Genomic DNA, 14,414 nt, shown 5'->3' with positions numbered 1-14,414 from the left:
AAAATTCAATTGCTCTTATTTATTACAAAATAGACTTGCTTTGCACTGCTCTCAAAAAGGGGCACTGCAGAGAACCACAAAGAAAATAAGATAGTTTACAAATGAGAGGACGGCATTCCACCCATCGTGCTCGTTTGGTATCCATTAATAACTAAGTGATCCAAGGATAACATCCAGTCTATTTTTGTATGTTCCCAAATTGTCAGCATCAACAGGATCGCTGGGGAGTTTGTTCCAACTCTCTGTGTGAAGAAGTGTCTCCTGTTTTCCATCTTGAATGCCTTGAAGCCCAATTTCCATTTGTGTTTCCCTGGGTCCGTGTGTCCCTGATGATCTGGAAAAGCTCCTCTGGTTTGATGTGGTCGATGCCTTTCATGATTTTGAAGACTTGGATCAAGTCCCCACGTAGTCTCCTCTGTTCCAGGGTGAAAAGGTTCAGTTCCTCAGTCTCTCAGTAGGACATTCCCTTCAGACCTGGAATAAGTCTGGTTGCTCTCCTCTGAACTGCCTCTAGAGCAGCGATATCATTCTTGAAGTGTGGAGCCCAGAACTGTCCACAGTATCCAGATGAGGTCTAACTAGTGCATTGTACAGTTTGAACATCACTGCCCTTGTTTTAAATTCTTCACATTAACATTTTGTTTGCCTTTATTGTTGCTTCCCCACATTGTTTGGATGGAGAAAGTGAGGCGTGGATAGACTCCAAGGTCATATATCCTGTGAAACATTTTGTTTTGCCAAATAAGTGTAAATGTATTTCAATATCTTGGGGAGAAAGATACAATCTAAATGCTGCTAAACTATCAGTACATTTATATGCTATAGTACGCTATAATATTAAACAATGAACAATAATTATCAACTAAACCTCAATCCCTATCATAACCTGTGCCATCACCCGCTTGCTCTGTGACATTTATTGAAATGTGCAATACAACAAGCTCGGAAGACTGCGCTACAGCACATTGTGATGGATCTGGATGCCTCAGACACTGCTCCATTGCCTTGTATTCAGCACTATTTTCTGAACGTATTTCGTCACAGCACTGTATAGCTCTTGCTAAAAACTACATAAACTACAACTAAACAAGTACAACTAATATTAAAACTATCAATAATATTAAACTATTTATACATTTGTAAAAGGTGAATGGAGATAAGGCTTCTACTCGCACACAGGTACATGGAGGCTCTAAACAACATTGGATAAAAACATAGCCTGTTCGCCATCCCTGGCTTTTAATACACATTGTCCAGTATCAACACTGCCTTTGGGAACTAAACTTTGAAGCCGCTAATAGCATAAGAAATTTGATGTACCCAAATATGGCATGGTACTGTGTGAGCGTTTTCATTTGACATGCGTCATGGTGTTGAAGTGGTTAATAATGTAGAGATGCTGAGGTTATGTACCTGGATGCAACCATAGATTATACATCTATTTACCATGGTCTCTCTCCCCTGGGTGCGTTATTATTATCGTTTGGAAGCGGGTTTTCGTTGGCGATAATACCGTAAAACGGCCAGAGAGGCGGTGAGCTTCTCCTTTTGTAACGTCATGCATAAATTAGGCACAGCTTTGAGTGAGCTCGACTTTTCACAGAGGGGTCAACTGCAGACTTGCTATTTTTATACAATTAGCGTTAAAACCGACACATAAAAACTAAACATATTAAACCTATAAAGAGTAGGAATTCCCCTGCAAAACTATCTTTTTTTTTTCATAATGGGGAATGGGGATATATGTATATAATTAAGTTTGTACTTGTGTGCTAGTGCGCATGTGAGGACCCCTGTGGTGGCTGAAAGTTGATCCTGATCAAAAGGAAGTGTAAATGCGCCTAATAATAGCTTATGAGGTGTGAGTTTTTAATAAGAATTTGTCAACTATTTATTTAAGTAAACTATTTAAATAAACTTACTCACTGTGCTCGCCTCGTTATGGTCCAATACCAACCCTAGAGAGATTGAACGATTATAGTATTTTACTTAATAATGCGACAATGAGAACTTGGGGGCCATGACATTAAAATATTGGATACTTTTTTATTCAAGGACTTTTCAAGCAATTAATCACAAAATTGGCTATTTTTCCAGGTATTCAAGTACTTACATTTCTGCGACCCAAATTCAAGCACTTTAAGCACTTCAAGGACCTTGTGCAAACCCTGTCCTTGACCTTGTTATACAGGATAATCTATCAATGGCAACCATTGAGTTTATTGCTTGCGTACGATGATATCACATTTACAAAAACGGTCTGGGAACCAGATATCGGCGATCAGGTGCTATTTTATTTTAAATACATTAGTGTTAAACAGAGTGCATTTTTTTTTTCTAGCACATGAATAGTCCTGATACAGTGGGTGACAGTCGGTGATTAAGTATTCCTGTTTATTTCATGGTCTTACTTTAAATAAAAGTTTAAGTAAAACATATTTTAGCAAATACATGGTGTTTATTCATTACCTGAATCTGTTCACATTACATGCGCAAGAATAACCTTGGATCATGCACCCATAAAATACAAAATCATAAAGAAAAATTTAAACCAAATTGGATATCACTGGGATATTTTTTTTTTCCTGAAATAGGGGAATGCTCTTCTATTAGGATGAATACGGTATTCAGAATGTTCTGTTAACATGCATTAGAATTCTCAATCTGTGTTTGTATGGAAAGTATGGAAAGCGGAATATTCCATGTATGCTATTAAGTAAGCATGCACAGCTTGGTTCTCAAACTTGAGAGCAGTGAAAGTGTTTAACGTTCACCTGTAATTTTGTTGTGTTCTTTGGTGTTGTAGTCTAAACATTTTTTTCCAGTTATGGAATTTAAATTTGGAGATTGTGTTGGCATGTATGGGTCTTAATTCAGTGTGATGCATTGATGCAGACCTGTACATTGATGTCTTTATTGTTAATGAGGAGACTGGTTATTGCACAAACATGTCTTACGTCACACTTTTTAAGCATGCATATTGATGGGTTCAGCTTGATATTCCAGATATGTTGTTTACATGGTTCAGAATTATTTTAGTTTATATAAACTACATTTGGATATGTAGTTTATTATCCTAGCCTCAATATTCTGAAAATGCAGACCTGGATATATTCTGTCATATTCCAAATACATCATTTACATGGCAAAATACACTTCTAAAAAATATTAAGGGAACACTTAAATCACACATCTCGATGAACAAAATATATTAAAGATCAAAACCTTTACTGTGCATTGTGTAATTCGTTGAGAACAAAATGACGTAACAACGGTCAATGGAAACCAAAATCACCAACTGATTGAGGGCTGGATTCAAACTCACACCGAAAATCTAAGTAAACAATTGAAATCACAGGCTGTTCCAACTTGCGTGAATTTTATCACGGCAACTCATAATGTGACTTAGTAGTGTGTATGGCCCCCAAGTGCCTGTATGCACTCCCGACAATGTCTGGGCATGCTCCTGATGAGACAGCCGATGGTGTCCTGGGGGATCTCCTCCCAGACCTGGATCGGGGCATCAGTGAGCTCCTGGACAGTCTGTGCCGCTACTTGGTGGCGTCAGATGCACCGATACATAACGTCCCAAAGGTTCTCAACTGGATTCAGGTCTGGGGAACTTGAGGGCCAGTCAATGGCATCAATGCCTTCGTCATCCAGGAACTGCCTACACACTCTGGCCAAATGAGGCCGGGCATTGTCCTGCACCAGGAGGAACCCAGGGCCTACTGTACAAGCGTAAGGTCTGACGATGGGTCTGAGGATTTTATCCTGGTGTCTAACAGCAGTCAGGTTACCGTTGGCTAGCACGTGGAGATCTGTGTGACCCTCCAAGGATATGCCTCCCCAGACCATCACTGACCCACCGCCAAACCGGTCATGCTGGATGAAGTTGCACGCAGCATAACGTTCACCACGGCGTCTACAGACTCTTTCATGTCTGTCACATGTGCTCAGTGTGAACCTGCTCTCATCTGTAAAGACAACAGGGTGCCAATGGCGGACCTGCCAATTCTGGTGTTCTCTGGCGAATGCCAATCGAGTTGCACGGTGCTGGGCTGTGAGCACAGGTCCCACTAGAGGACGTTGGGCCTCATGCCACCCTCATGGAGTTTGGCAGTTTGGCTGACAGTTTGGTCAGAAACATGCACACCAGTAGCCTGCTGGAGGTCATTTTGTTGGGCTCTGTTAGTCTTGGTGTTATACTGTGATTACGTGTTACGTGTTGGAGCAGTGTATATATTCTGAATATTTAGTACGAATACTAGTGGAATATAAATGGCCATGTAAAAGCAGTGCATTTGTTTCAATTGCAACCAAGATAGTAATGATTTTTCACAATTGTGAAATTATGCATTAATTAATTGACAATGATAAGCAAACTAATTAATAGCTAATTAATAATTAACTCAGAAATAGATCTCTTATATACGTCAATGTTGAGTATAGACCCCATTGTTTTATATTTTAATTTGCACTTACTTGTATAGGTTTTTTCATTATTTTTATTGTTGATAGCAATATACTGTACCAAAATAACTTTTAGGATTTTTGGGAGATCTGTTAAATTAATCCAGGTAATCATATAATTATACTAATGAAGGAACCAAGAGATGGGACTGAACAAAATCTAGATGGCAATGTTGATTTGTTTTTCCCAATGAAGACATTTCCTTCAGCTTTTTATATATATAGTTAATATTTTTACTGGGGTTACTTGTGGCAGTCTAACTATTTATTGAAGGTAGTAGAGAAGCTCATATTTTCTTCTATTAGGCAACACTGATGTACACTACAGCTAACAGCTCTGGACAGTGCTCAGCGCACATTAAAGTGTCCGACCTTGGAAAACCATCTAGCCACTTACTGGAAGGGGGTATAGGGCAAGAGAATGGCAGCTACCTGGTACAATTACTCAATTGTGTGCTTTTGTCCCTTGAGTCGAATGAAATGGCACAAATTCGAGTGGCATTTGAACCCTAATCTAGAGGGCTCATCTCCCATTTCAAGTTGAAGCTTTGAACCACTACATTAAGGTCTTTAACTTTTTTTTTTAAATGTTTGTTACATTTATCCCATGCTGTACTATGTTGCAAATAACACCTATATTGCAAACACCACATTACAACTACTTTAATTATGGAAATACTAGCACATAGATAAACATAATATCCCAGATAAAGTACAATATAAGATTATACAATAACGAGTGCAGAGGCTATGAATTTGGCTATGAAAACCTAAAGCTGTATTGTTTAAACAAGAACAGAAAGAGGCTTTTACCCGTAGCTGGAGTGTGTGTCGAAGAATAGTGCCCTCTAAGGCATGGATCCACTTCTCCCTCTCGTCTGCATCACGGGCTTCAAAAACAGGAGAGATAGAACATGCATTACATTACACAATCACCAGAGCGCAGCCATTGCATATTTTGTAACCTGGGAAAGGTTACAAAACAAAAACAGGCACCACCATCACGCTCAACTGTCTGCTAGCACTGTTTTTAGGCAATATCCTTTTCAACAATAAGGTTTACCACACTGGTTCTACACTGGAAGAATTTGGTAATAAGAATAATAATTTAAATAGAACTTATTGTTGAGTAGTATAATGACATATTTGAACAAGAATTACATTTTTATAAAAAATACAGCCAAATTAATTACAGTACTACAGTAGGCTTAAAGCAGTAAGCACTTGTGATCTGCAGTTAAAATTATGTATTATCTTTTCATTTTTGCTTCTAAAGCAGTGGTGGGCAACCTGTGGCGTGTGGGCTGCATGCGGCCCAAAGTGCATCCACTTGCAGCCCACGACCCCACAAAATTAAAACAATAAAGAATAAAGTAGTATATTTGTGACAACTGCTTATTTTGAATCAATGTGTTACTCCTTTAATACATTGTTGATATGTATTTATTGCATTATATTGCTACTTTTAATTAAAATGTAGCATGTGTGGCTTAACTGTGGTTAAATGGGTCTTGTGGCCCAGGCACTTATTTGACACCCGGACTTGTGGCCCACTGATTAATTTAGGTTGCTCTCCACTGTTCTACAGCAGTATTTGTAGCAAACATGTATTATATCACTCACCCTATTTTATAAATATGTATTTTATAAATAATGGTTAATAATTGAGAAAAGAAAACGGGAATTAACAAAGATGAAAATTGAACTATAGGTATAGTGAGGGAAAAAAGTATTTGATCCCCTGCTGATTTTGTACGTTTGCCCACTGACAAAGAAATGATCAGTCTATAATTTTAATGGTAGGTGTATTTTAACAGTGAGAAACAGAATAACAGCAAAAAAAAAAACAGAAAAACACATTTCAAAAAAGTTATAAATTGATTTGCATGTTAATGAGGGAAATAAGTATTTGATCCCCTATCAATCAGCAAGATTTCTCGCTCCCAGGTGTCTTTTATACAGGTAACGGGCTGAGATTAGGAGCACTCTCTTAAAGGGAGAGCTCCTAATCTCAACTCGTTACCTGTATAAAAGACACCTGTCCACAGAAGCAATCAATCAATCAGATTCCAAACTCTCCACTATGGCCAAGACCAAAGAGCTGTCCAAAGATGTCAGGGACAAGATTGTAGACCTACACAAGGCTGGAATGGGCTACAAGACCATCGCCAATCAGCTTTGTGAGAAGGTGACAACAGTTGGTACGATTATTCGCAAATGGAAGAAACACAAAATAACTGTCAGTCTCCCTCGGTCTGGAGCTCCATGCAAGATCTCACCTCATGGAGTTTCAATGATCATGAGAACGGTGAGGAATCAGCCCAGAACTACACGGGAGGATCTTGTTAATGATCTCAAGGCAGCTGGGACCATAGTCATCAAGAAAACAATTGGAAACACACTATGCCGTGAAGGACTGAAATCCTGCAGCGCCCGCAAGGTACCCCTGCTCAAGAAAGCACAATGTTTGCCAATGAACATCTGAATGATTCAGATGAGAACTGGGTGAAAATGGTCTCAGATGAGACCAAAATCAAGCTCTTTGGAATGACCCCAAGAACACCATCCCCACCGTCAAACATGGAGGTGGAAACATTATGCTTTGGGGGTGTTTTTCTGCTAAAGTGACAGGACAACTGCACCGCATCAAAGGGACGATGGACGGGGCCATGTACCGTCAAATCTTGGGTGAGAACCTCCTTCCCTCAGCCAGGGCATTGAAAATGGGTCGTAGATGGGTATTCCAGCATGACAATGACCCAAAACACACAGCCAAGGCAACAAAGGAGTGGCTCAAGAAGAAGCACATTAAGGTCCTGGAGTGGCCTAGCTAGTCTCCAGACCTTAATCCCATAGGAAATCTGTGGAAGGAGCTGAAGGTTCGAGTTGCCAAACGTCAGCCTCGAAACCTTAATGACTTGGAGAGGATCTGCAAAGAGGAGTGGGACAAAATCCCTACTGAGATGTGTGCAAACCTGGTGGCCAACTACAAGAAACGTCTGACCTCTGTGATTGCCAACAAGGGTTTTGCCACCAAGTACTAAGTCAAAGGGGTCAAATACTTATTTCCCTCATTAACATGCAAATCAATTTATAACTTTTTTGAAATGCATTTTTCTGGATTTTTTTGTTGTTATTCTGTCTCTCACTGTTAAAATACACCTACCATTAAAATTATAGACTGATCATTTCTTTGTCAGTGGGCAAACGTACAAAATCAGAAGGGGATCAAATACTTTTTTCCCCCCACTGTACATGTGTCACTACAATCACTAAGTCTTCCTAAGAATCAAAAGGGAGGGAACATTCATGATTGATTTTGTTTTTCAAGGTTCTATTTTTTATTCCACCATAGTATTTCTACTCTAGTGCATTCAATTGATAGCCTCTTGAAGAAATCTCAATTATAACCAACATCAGTTTTATCAAAATTGCTTTACCACCAGATTTTTCCTTAACTATTAGTAATTATTATTGTTCTTTAATCAAATGAAGATTAGCTGATAATTAAAATGTTGTGCTCTTATTAGCATGCAGTGTCTTGTTTTTAAAAAGGTAATGCTATGCATATATTAAAAGACAATTTAGTTACATCAATTTGTGAAATGCAATGCAATATGCATGAATATCAGACATCTAGGAAACTCTTGCCTAAAACTGACTAATTATGAGGTGTGATCCAAATGGGCAACAATTACAATGTAACTGATAAATGTACTCAAATTACTTCAATTAAGGGTTCAATTGAGTAATTGTGAGCTTGATTGGAACAAAAATCAGCAGGGTAAGTGGTACTCCAGGACAGGTTTGAGAACCACTGCCCTAGAAGATCCTCCTTGTATGCAAAAAGGAATTGAAATAAAATACAGTCCACAGGCTTGTTTTTCTTCCTACTATATGACGGGCAAAATGACAGTGCAAATTCTATTGGAAATACTTATATGTAGGGCCTGGCCTTTTACATGACATGTTCTTAATTCCTCCAAAAGTAAGGTAGTCTAAAATGTAGTCTGTTTAATTAAAACTCACTGATTAATAATCTCCCACTTCCTTTAATCATCTCAATAAGTCATTGTATTAAGGTTCATTGGCACGTTAATTATGTGGAAGTAGCTTTGGACATTTACTCATGCATTCCTTTATTACCAACTAATTATTCAACATTATTTCTTAAAAAATCAAAAATAATTTAAAGGTTTCAGTTTACTGCTATGAACATCAAAAAGTGGAGAAAAATCAGGACTGATTCAAATAACAATTTATATGAAATGTTACAAAGACAGCAATAATAATGCAAGATTGTTAAAAAGCAGCACATTGTGTCACTACAGTTTCATGGAAAAAATTATAATAATGCATTCAAATTTAAGTTGGTTAACTCCTTTCATAGATTGACAGTGTTCTGTAAAAACAATGCCATCAGAAGAATAATAATAATTATTAGGCTAATAATTATTCTGCTTTAATGAAAAATAAATTACAAGTCAAATCCTGGAATAGAATATGATGAGATGGCTTCCAGATCCAAATTACACGCTTGTTGTGGGTCGAATATACGGACTGCCGTCAAAGGGTTATGAGCTGGTTGAGTAAAACATGGTTCCTTTTTGCATTGTTATGGGTTGTAGTAATTTGTCAGAAAAGTCATGGAAAGTTTTACACAGTTTGTTTATTGTGGCTTCTGTGTTATAAGAACAAAGTTTACAAACGAGAGGAGGCCATTCGACCATCATGCTCGTTTGGTGTCCATTAGTAACTAAGTGATCCAAGGATCCTATCCAATCTATTTTTAAATGTTCAAAAATGTTCAGCTTCAACCACACCGCTGGTGTGAAGAATTGTCCGCTGTTTTCCATCTTGAATGCCTTGAAGCCCAATTTCCATTTGTGTCCCCGGGTCCGTGCGTCCCTGCTGATCTGGAAAAGCTCCTCTGGTTTGATATCAGCCTCTTGTGCCTTATTCATTCATTCTGCAACTTTACTGATGGATTCCCTTTACAGCTTTCAAACCACTGAACCAGATGCAATCAGTCCCTTCCCATGCATCAGTCAGAAAGAGTTCACATTTTAAAAACTGCACATTGTTAAGCAATTTCTGGAGTTCCTTTAACACAGTGTTTGATCAAATGTGCATTTCAATTTATATGAAGCTGGTGTAAAGTGATGCATTTGGAATTAAATTCAATCCAGAATACCAAGTTGCCAATGGTGTTATAAATAGATCAGTTTGCAACTTTATGGGTAAAGTACAACCTTCTTGTTGGATTGTTTCTACCAGGTGTTATTTAAAATGTAGTTTTCTTGGACAATGTTTAAACATGTTTTTAACAGTTGCAAACCGCTTGTCTGCTTTCTGAAAATGATTTGCAGATATTGCTGGAAAGGGCTTATATATTGATATTACAAGTCAAATGTACTGAACTTGGTAGTAAACCTCTAAAAATGTCATTGAGGTCAAGGAACTAACATTATTTGTGACAAACCCAGTCACATTATTAAAATTAACATTTCAAAACACCCTGTGCCACCAATTAAACTAGTGGAGATTAACTGTATCAACTAGTATTGCTTTCACTTCAAAGGCATTTGATAATCCATGAAGAACAAAACAAAAAATACAGACTTTTCAGTAACTTTAGATACACAGTTAAACATATTTATCAGTTATATAATTATAGTCTTGTGCAAAGTTTGGGGAGATGTTCATAGCAGTTTAATTTTTTTTTTAGTTGCATAAAACTCAGGGCCTAAATTATATTTTCTGCCCCATGATCTCATTAATATATATATATATAGGATCTGCATTAAACATTTTGCTGCGAGTAGAAAGCTTGAGAGACTTTTTAGAAAGAAAAAATATATTATCCCCAAAGCCATTAAGTCTTTGTTTTTACACTGGTGAATTGCAGTTAGTTAATCAGAGTATCTGTATTTTAGGTTAATTGTAATTTTAGAAACAATGAATACATCTCAGCGTTTCCCACATCTATATTCAGGCCAGGCCCTGCCAAAGATTGGTGCCTCATGCCACCTGGCCATACATATACGTTGATATCAGTGGCAGTTCTGAGGGGGGGCCAGTGCCCCATGACAGCAAGCTTTGGCCCCCCCTGTGGCCCCCCAAACTAGCACCACGGACCAAACACTGTTAACACCCACCCCAGCTAACATTGCGGACAAAACACCGTCAGCACCACCACACCACACCCCCCCCCTCCCAACATCGTGGACAAATGGCAGTGTAAACACTTGGCGATCAGATCAAATGCAGCGCCCAAGTAGATGGTACAGATCAGGATCAAATCCATGAGTAACATTTGATCCTGGCAGTGTAAACGCTCGACCGGCTCAAGATCCAGCATGCACTGCAGCAGCGTTTGATTTAGAAGCAGGGGGCAGACAAACACCCCTCACATTAGTGGAGTAGAAAAAGAGTACACTTCCCTTATTATTAATAAAATAGTTAAAATTAAGAGTAAATAGCTTTTATTTTGAATGCTTCTGTTGTGAAAAAATATGCAAGTGCGTTGGCTTTATTTCTTAGAATAATTCGTAAAGGGATAAAGTTTTTGATATAGCTTTGTTTTTTGAAGGACTAATTTAATATAGCCATATAATTAAGTTTGGACTTACAAGCTAGTGTGGCAGCATTTGTTTTAAAGGCAGGAGGCAGATGTGCATCAGGGGAGCAGATAAGAGACCCTTCCCTACTTCCCTTTGTACATTAGTTGTACGTGTTAGAATAATTCGTAATGAGAGAAAACGACAGTACTTGATATAGTGTTCTAAATGACTAATTTAATATATGCAATATAATTAAGTTTGTACTTGCCTGCTAGTGCACATGCGAAGACCCCTACGGCGGCTAAAAGTTGATCCTAATCAAATGGCAGTGTAAATGTGACACCACTGAGCAGGATCAAATGTTCCGATGCATTTGATCCGGATCAGAAATGGCAGTGTAAATGCGTCTAAGCTTTCAGTAAATTCCGAAGCACACTGCCATACTCTTTGGGGATTATTGCCTGTTTCAGATAACCAAGGCTTATTCCACAAATGGACGATATGAAGTAAGTTTGGTAGTTTGTGATGCACTTACAAAAGCAGCTAAACCCTGCAGCTCCTCTTTATTCTTATTGTCATAAACCCTCACTCCCCCCCTCCCTTCTTCACTACTTGACACTGAAGACACTGACTCAGCTCCACATCAATGCCCAATTGAGATACTGGGCTGCTTTCTAGAAGCTTCTACAAAGATGCAGAGTCTGTGGTGGGCAGTAACTTTGAGTCTTACTACTGTAGAGGCCATGAAAGGGAAAATAAAGCTAAACTGTTGAATTATGAAAAGGAAAAAACACTACACACAACTCATCTAAAGATCAGTCAGTAAAAAATGAAAATAAAAAAACATCCCCACCTCACTGCTCCAAGGGAAGAGCTGCATTGACCCCCATTAATATTTAACTTTGGAGGAAGAAACGGCTAATTAAAATGTAAAAAAATACTGCTGACACCAAGATGATGAATAGGTCAAAGCTCAGCATAAACAAAAAGCTTTTAGGGCATTAAGTGCAGCTACAGTTTGTATGCAACTGCACAAAGGGTTAGACTGCAAAAGCAATGATATAGCATTGTGGGAAAATGAATATCTATATAATATCTATCTTTTTCACAGTTCCAAAGTCTAGTTTGAACTACAATACAAAAAACGCTGCTCGCTGATTACATCTTCACCCAGATTACATGGACAATACATTTTGCAGTAATACCCACCCCAGCCAGATCCTTTCATACATCCTTTGCACCATATATCTATGCTCAAATATCTAAGGTTACAAAATAAGGCCCTCTAATTTGGTTGTAACCAACTTGTACAATGTGGCTTCCAATACACTTTGTGTACATAAGTGCTCCCAATTTTAATTTGTTCATGCACTTCACACTAATGTCCAGCTCATTGGGTCCTTCTTAATCCTGAAGACACTGGATTCTAATGGGAGTAATTATTTTTTCACTGAAAAGTTCTCATAAAAGTTCTCAGTATCATTATTTATTGAGGAAAGTAATAAGCAAAAATTAAATAGGAGAAGGTTTTACAGCAGGAGTCATGTGTCACTGTGTTCTAGAAACAGACAGTAACACCTAGCAATTTCATTGTTCTTCCAATAGTCACTTATTAAGAATACTGGAAGTCTCTTGGATCTGCTTAGGTTTAGTTAGCTGCTTTAAATGAAATGTAATAATTTCCAATAGCTTAAATGCTGTAATTTCTCACGTATGGCACTTTCTAACCTACATCGAGCAGTGCTCCACATGCTTAAATGGTGATACTTGGACCTGATTTAGTTGGGACTAACCGAATTTCAAATGCCACACTACCTTATCTCAAACAGTCCAGCTTAGCTACACCTGAGCATGATCTGAACATGACAAATGGTATAAACTGGTTACTACAACTCCGTTTCAGTCAAAATTAAAAGTGTTCAGCAGATTAAATGTACTGCTCATGGATCTGCAGCAAATGTTAACATTTTCAGTACCATTATTTATTGAGGAAAGTAATAATCAAAAATAAAATAGAAGGTTTTACAGCAGTAGTCATGTGTCATTGCATTCTAGAAGCAGACAGATGAAATATACCCTTTGTTGAAGTGCAGGAGACTATTCAGAAAACCCAATTATGCCTTAATGCTTCTCTATTCATAGAAAGTAAAGTACCTCATATAGCCTGCTTACTGCACTCTAGCCATTAAAACCTAAAGAGCCATTCAGAGAACGAAAGAGCCCTGACTGAGGACTCCGGAGAAAGCTTTTACACCTTTGCCTGTAGCTGGGTTACAATATAATAAGAAGCACTCAAGCAAAGCATTGGATTGCCTTACAAAATACATGTAGCCAATTTATATTTGATTTAGGTTCTTTCCAAGTATATCCTAATAAGAACATGTATTGGTATATATATTAATGTAGTACTGGCTATAATTCTGATCAACTCCTTTTAATTGTTTCATGTAAATTAGAAAACTGGGAAATGTAAGTTGAGAACACTGTGCATGTTACAAATACCCGAGCCCGACAAATACAAAATTTTTGGGTCCAATACCGATAATTGGGTAGCAAAATCCTGATTACCGATATATCTGCAGATATTTACTTTTCTTTGTAAGCATGCAAAGCAGACATTTTCTAGCATGGATCCCTCAAATGTGGCTCTCAGAGAAAAGTTGACAAATATGCACTGAAGTCAGGATTTTTACATTTGAATAATAAACTTCTGTTGGAATGCAATCTCGATCAATTTGCAAACCCAGGTCTCTGGATCAATGCCTTGATCAGTCACCTGTTTGATCATCGTTTGAAAGCTTATTTTCTTTGGTACCAGCGCGTTTCATTTTCAAACAGATCCAATTTAAAGTTTCCATGTCACCCACTGTCATTCATGGCCCGGTGGTGAAAACACGCAGTCTGCTCCAGGGGGTGGTTGGGTCTCATTCAGACGGTCACAGATCAATCAGTTTCGATCGGATTTCTTTGCAAATAGGCTTGCTTTGTTCAGAACTACCTAATGATTAATCTGAATGATGTCCTTATCAAACACAGAGAAGTACACTGTAAACAGAGTTTTCCATCTTGACATTTTGAGTTCTGTACAGGTGTGTGTTGCTTCTACCAAAACATGGATGGTCTTGTTTTGATCAGTAGACTGTCTGGTTCCAGAATGTCATAATTGTCAATATTTTCTGAGATTTTGTATTCCTACTCAGAACAAGTATCCCCCCACCCCCCCCATTTCAGAATGCAGAGGGGAGGGTTATAAAAAACAAATGATTCACACCAGAGAATGCTTCACATCGTTAGAAAGTCTCAGCTTTCATGGGACACTAAACACTTGGCAAACAACAACAGTGAAGAGTAAATGGGATTAAAGAGAAGCACACGGAT

At 38.1% G+C, this 14,414-nt stretch overlaps 1 protein-coding gene across 5 annotated transcripts in view; it reads right to left on the bottom strand.

Annotated features, from left to right (window-relative positions):
- The window catches only part of osbpl9 (oxysterol binding protein-like 9), a 103,550-nt gene that overhangs the window by 60,574 nt on the left and 28,562 nt on the right, over positions 1-14,414 (bottom strand). For all 5 annotated transcript variants that reach the window (XM_066692576.1, XM_066692578.1, XM_066692577.1 and 2 more), the window contains exon 4: positions 5,287-5,363. In XM_066692576.1, coding sequence (XP_066548673.1) covers positions 5,287-5,363 — 77 coding nt within the window. The remainder of the gene's footprint in view (positions 1-5,286; positions 5,364-14,414) is intronic.

This window comes from Amia ocellicauda, chromosome 19 (assembly GCF_036373705.1).
Source record: "Amia ocellicauda isolate fAmiCal2 chromosome 19, fAmiCal2.hap1, whole genome shotgun sequence".
Classification (NCBI taxonomy): Eukaryota; Metazoa; Chordata; class Actinopteri; order Amiiformes; family Amiidae; genus Amia; species Amia ocellicauda.
Note: the sequence above shows the minus strand (reverse complement) of the source record. Positions and strands in the feature narration are given on the sequence as shown.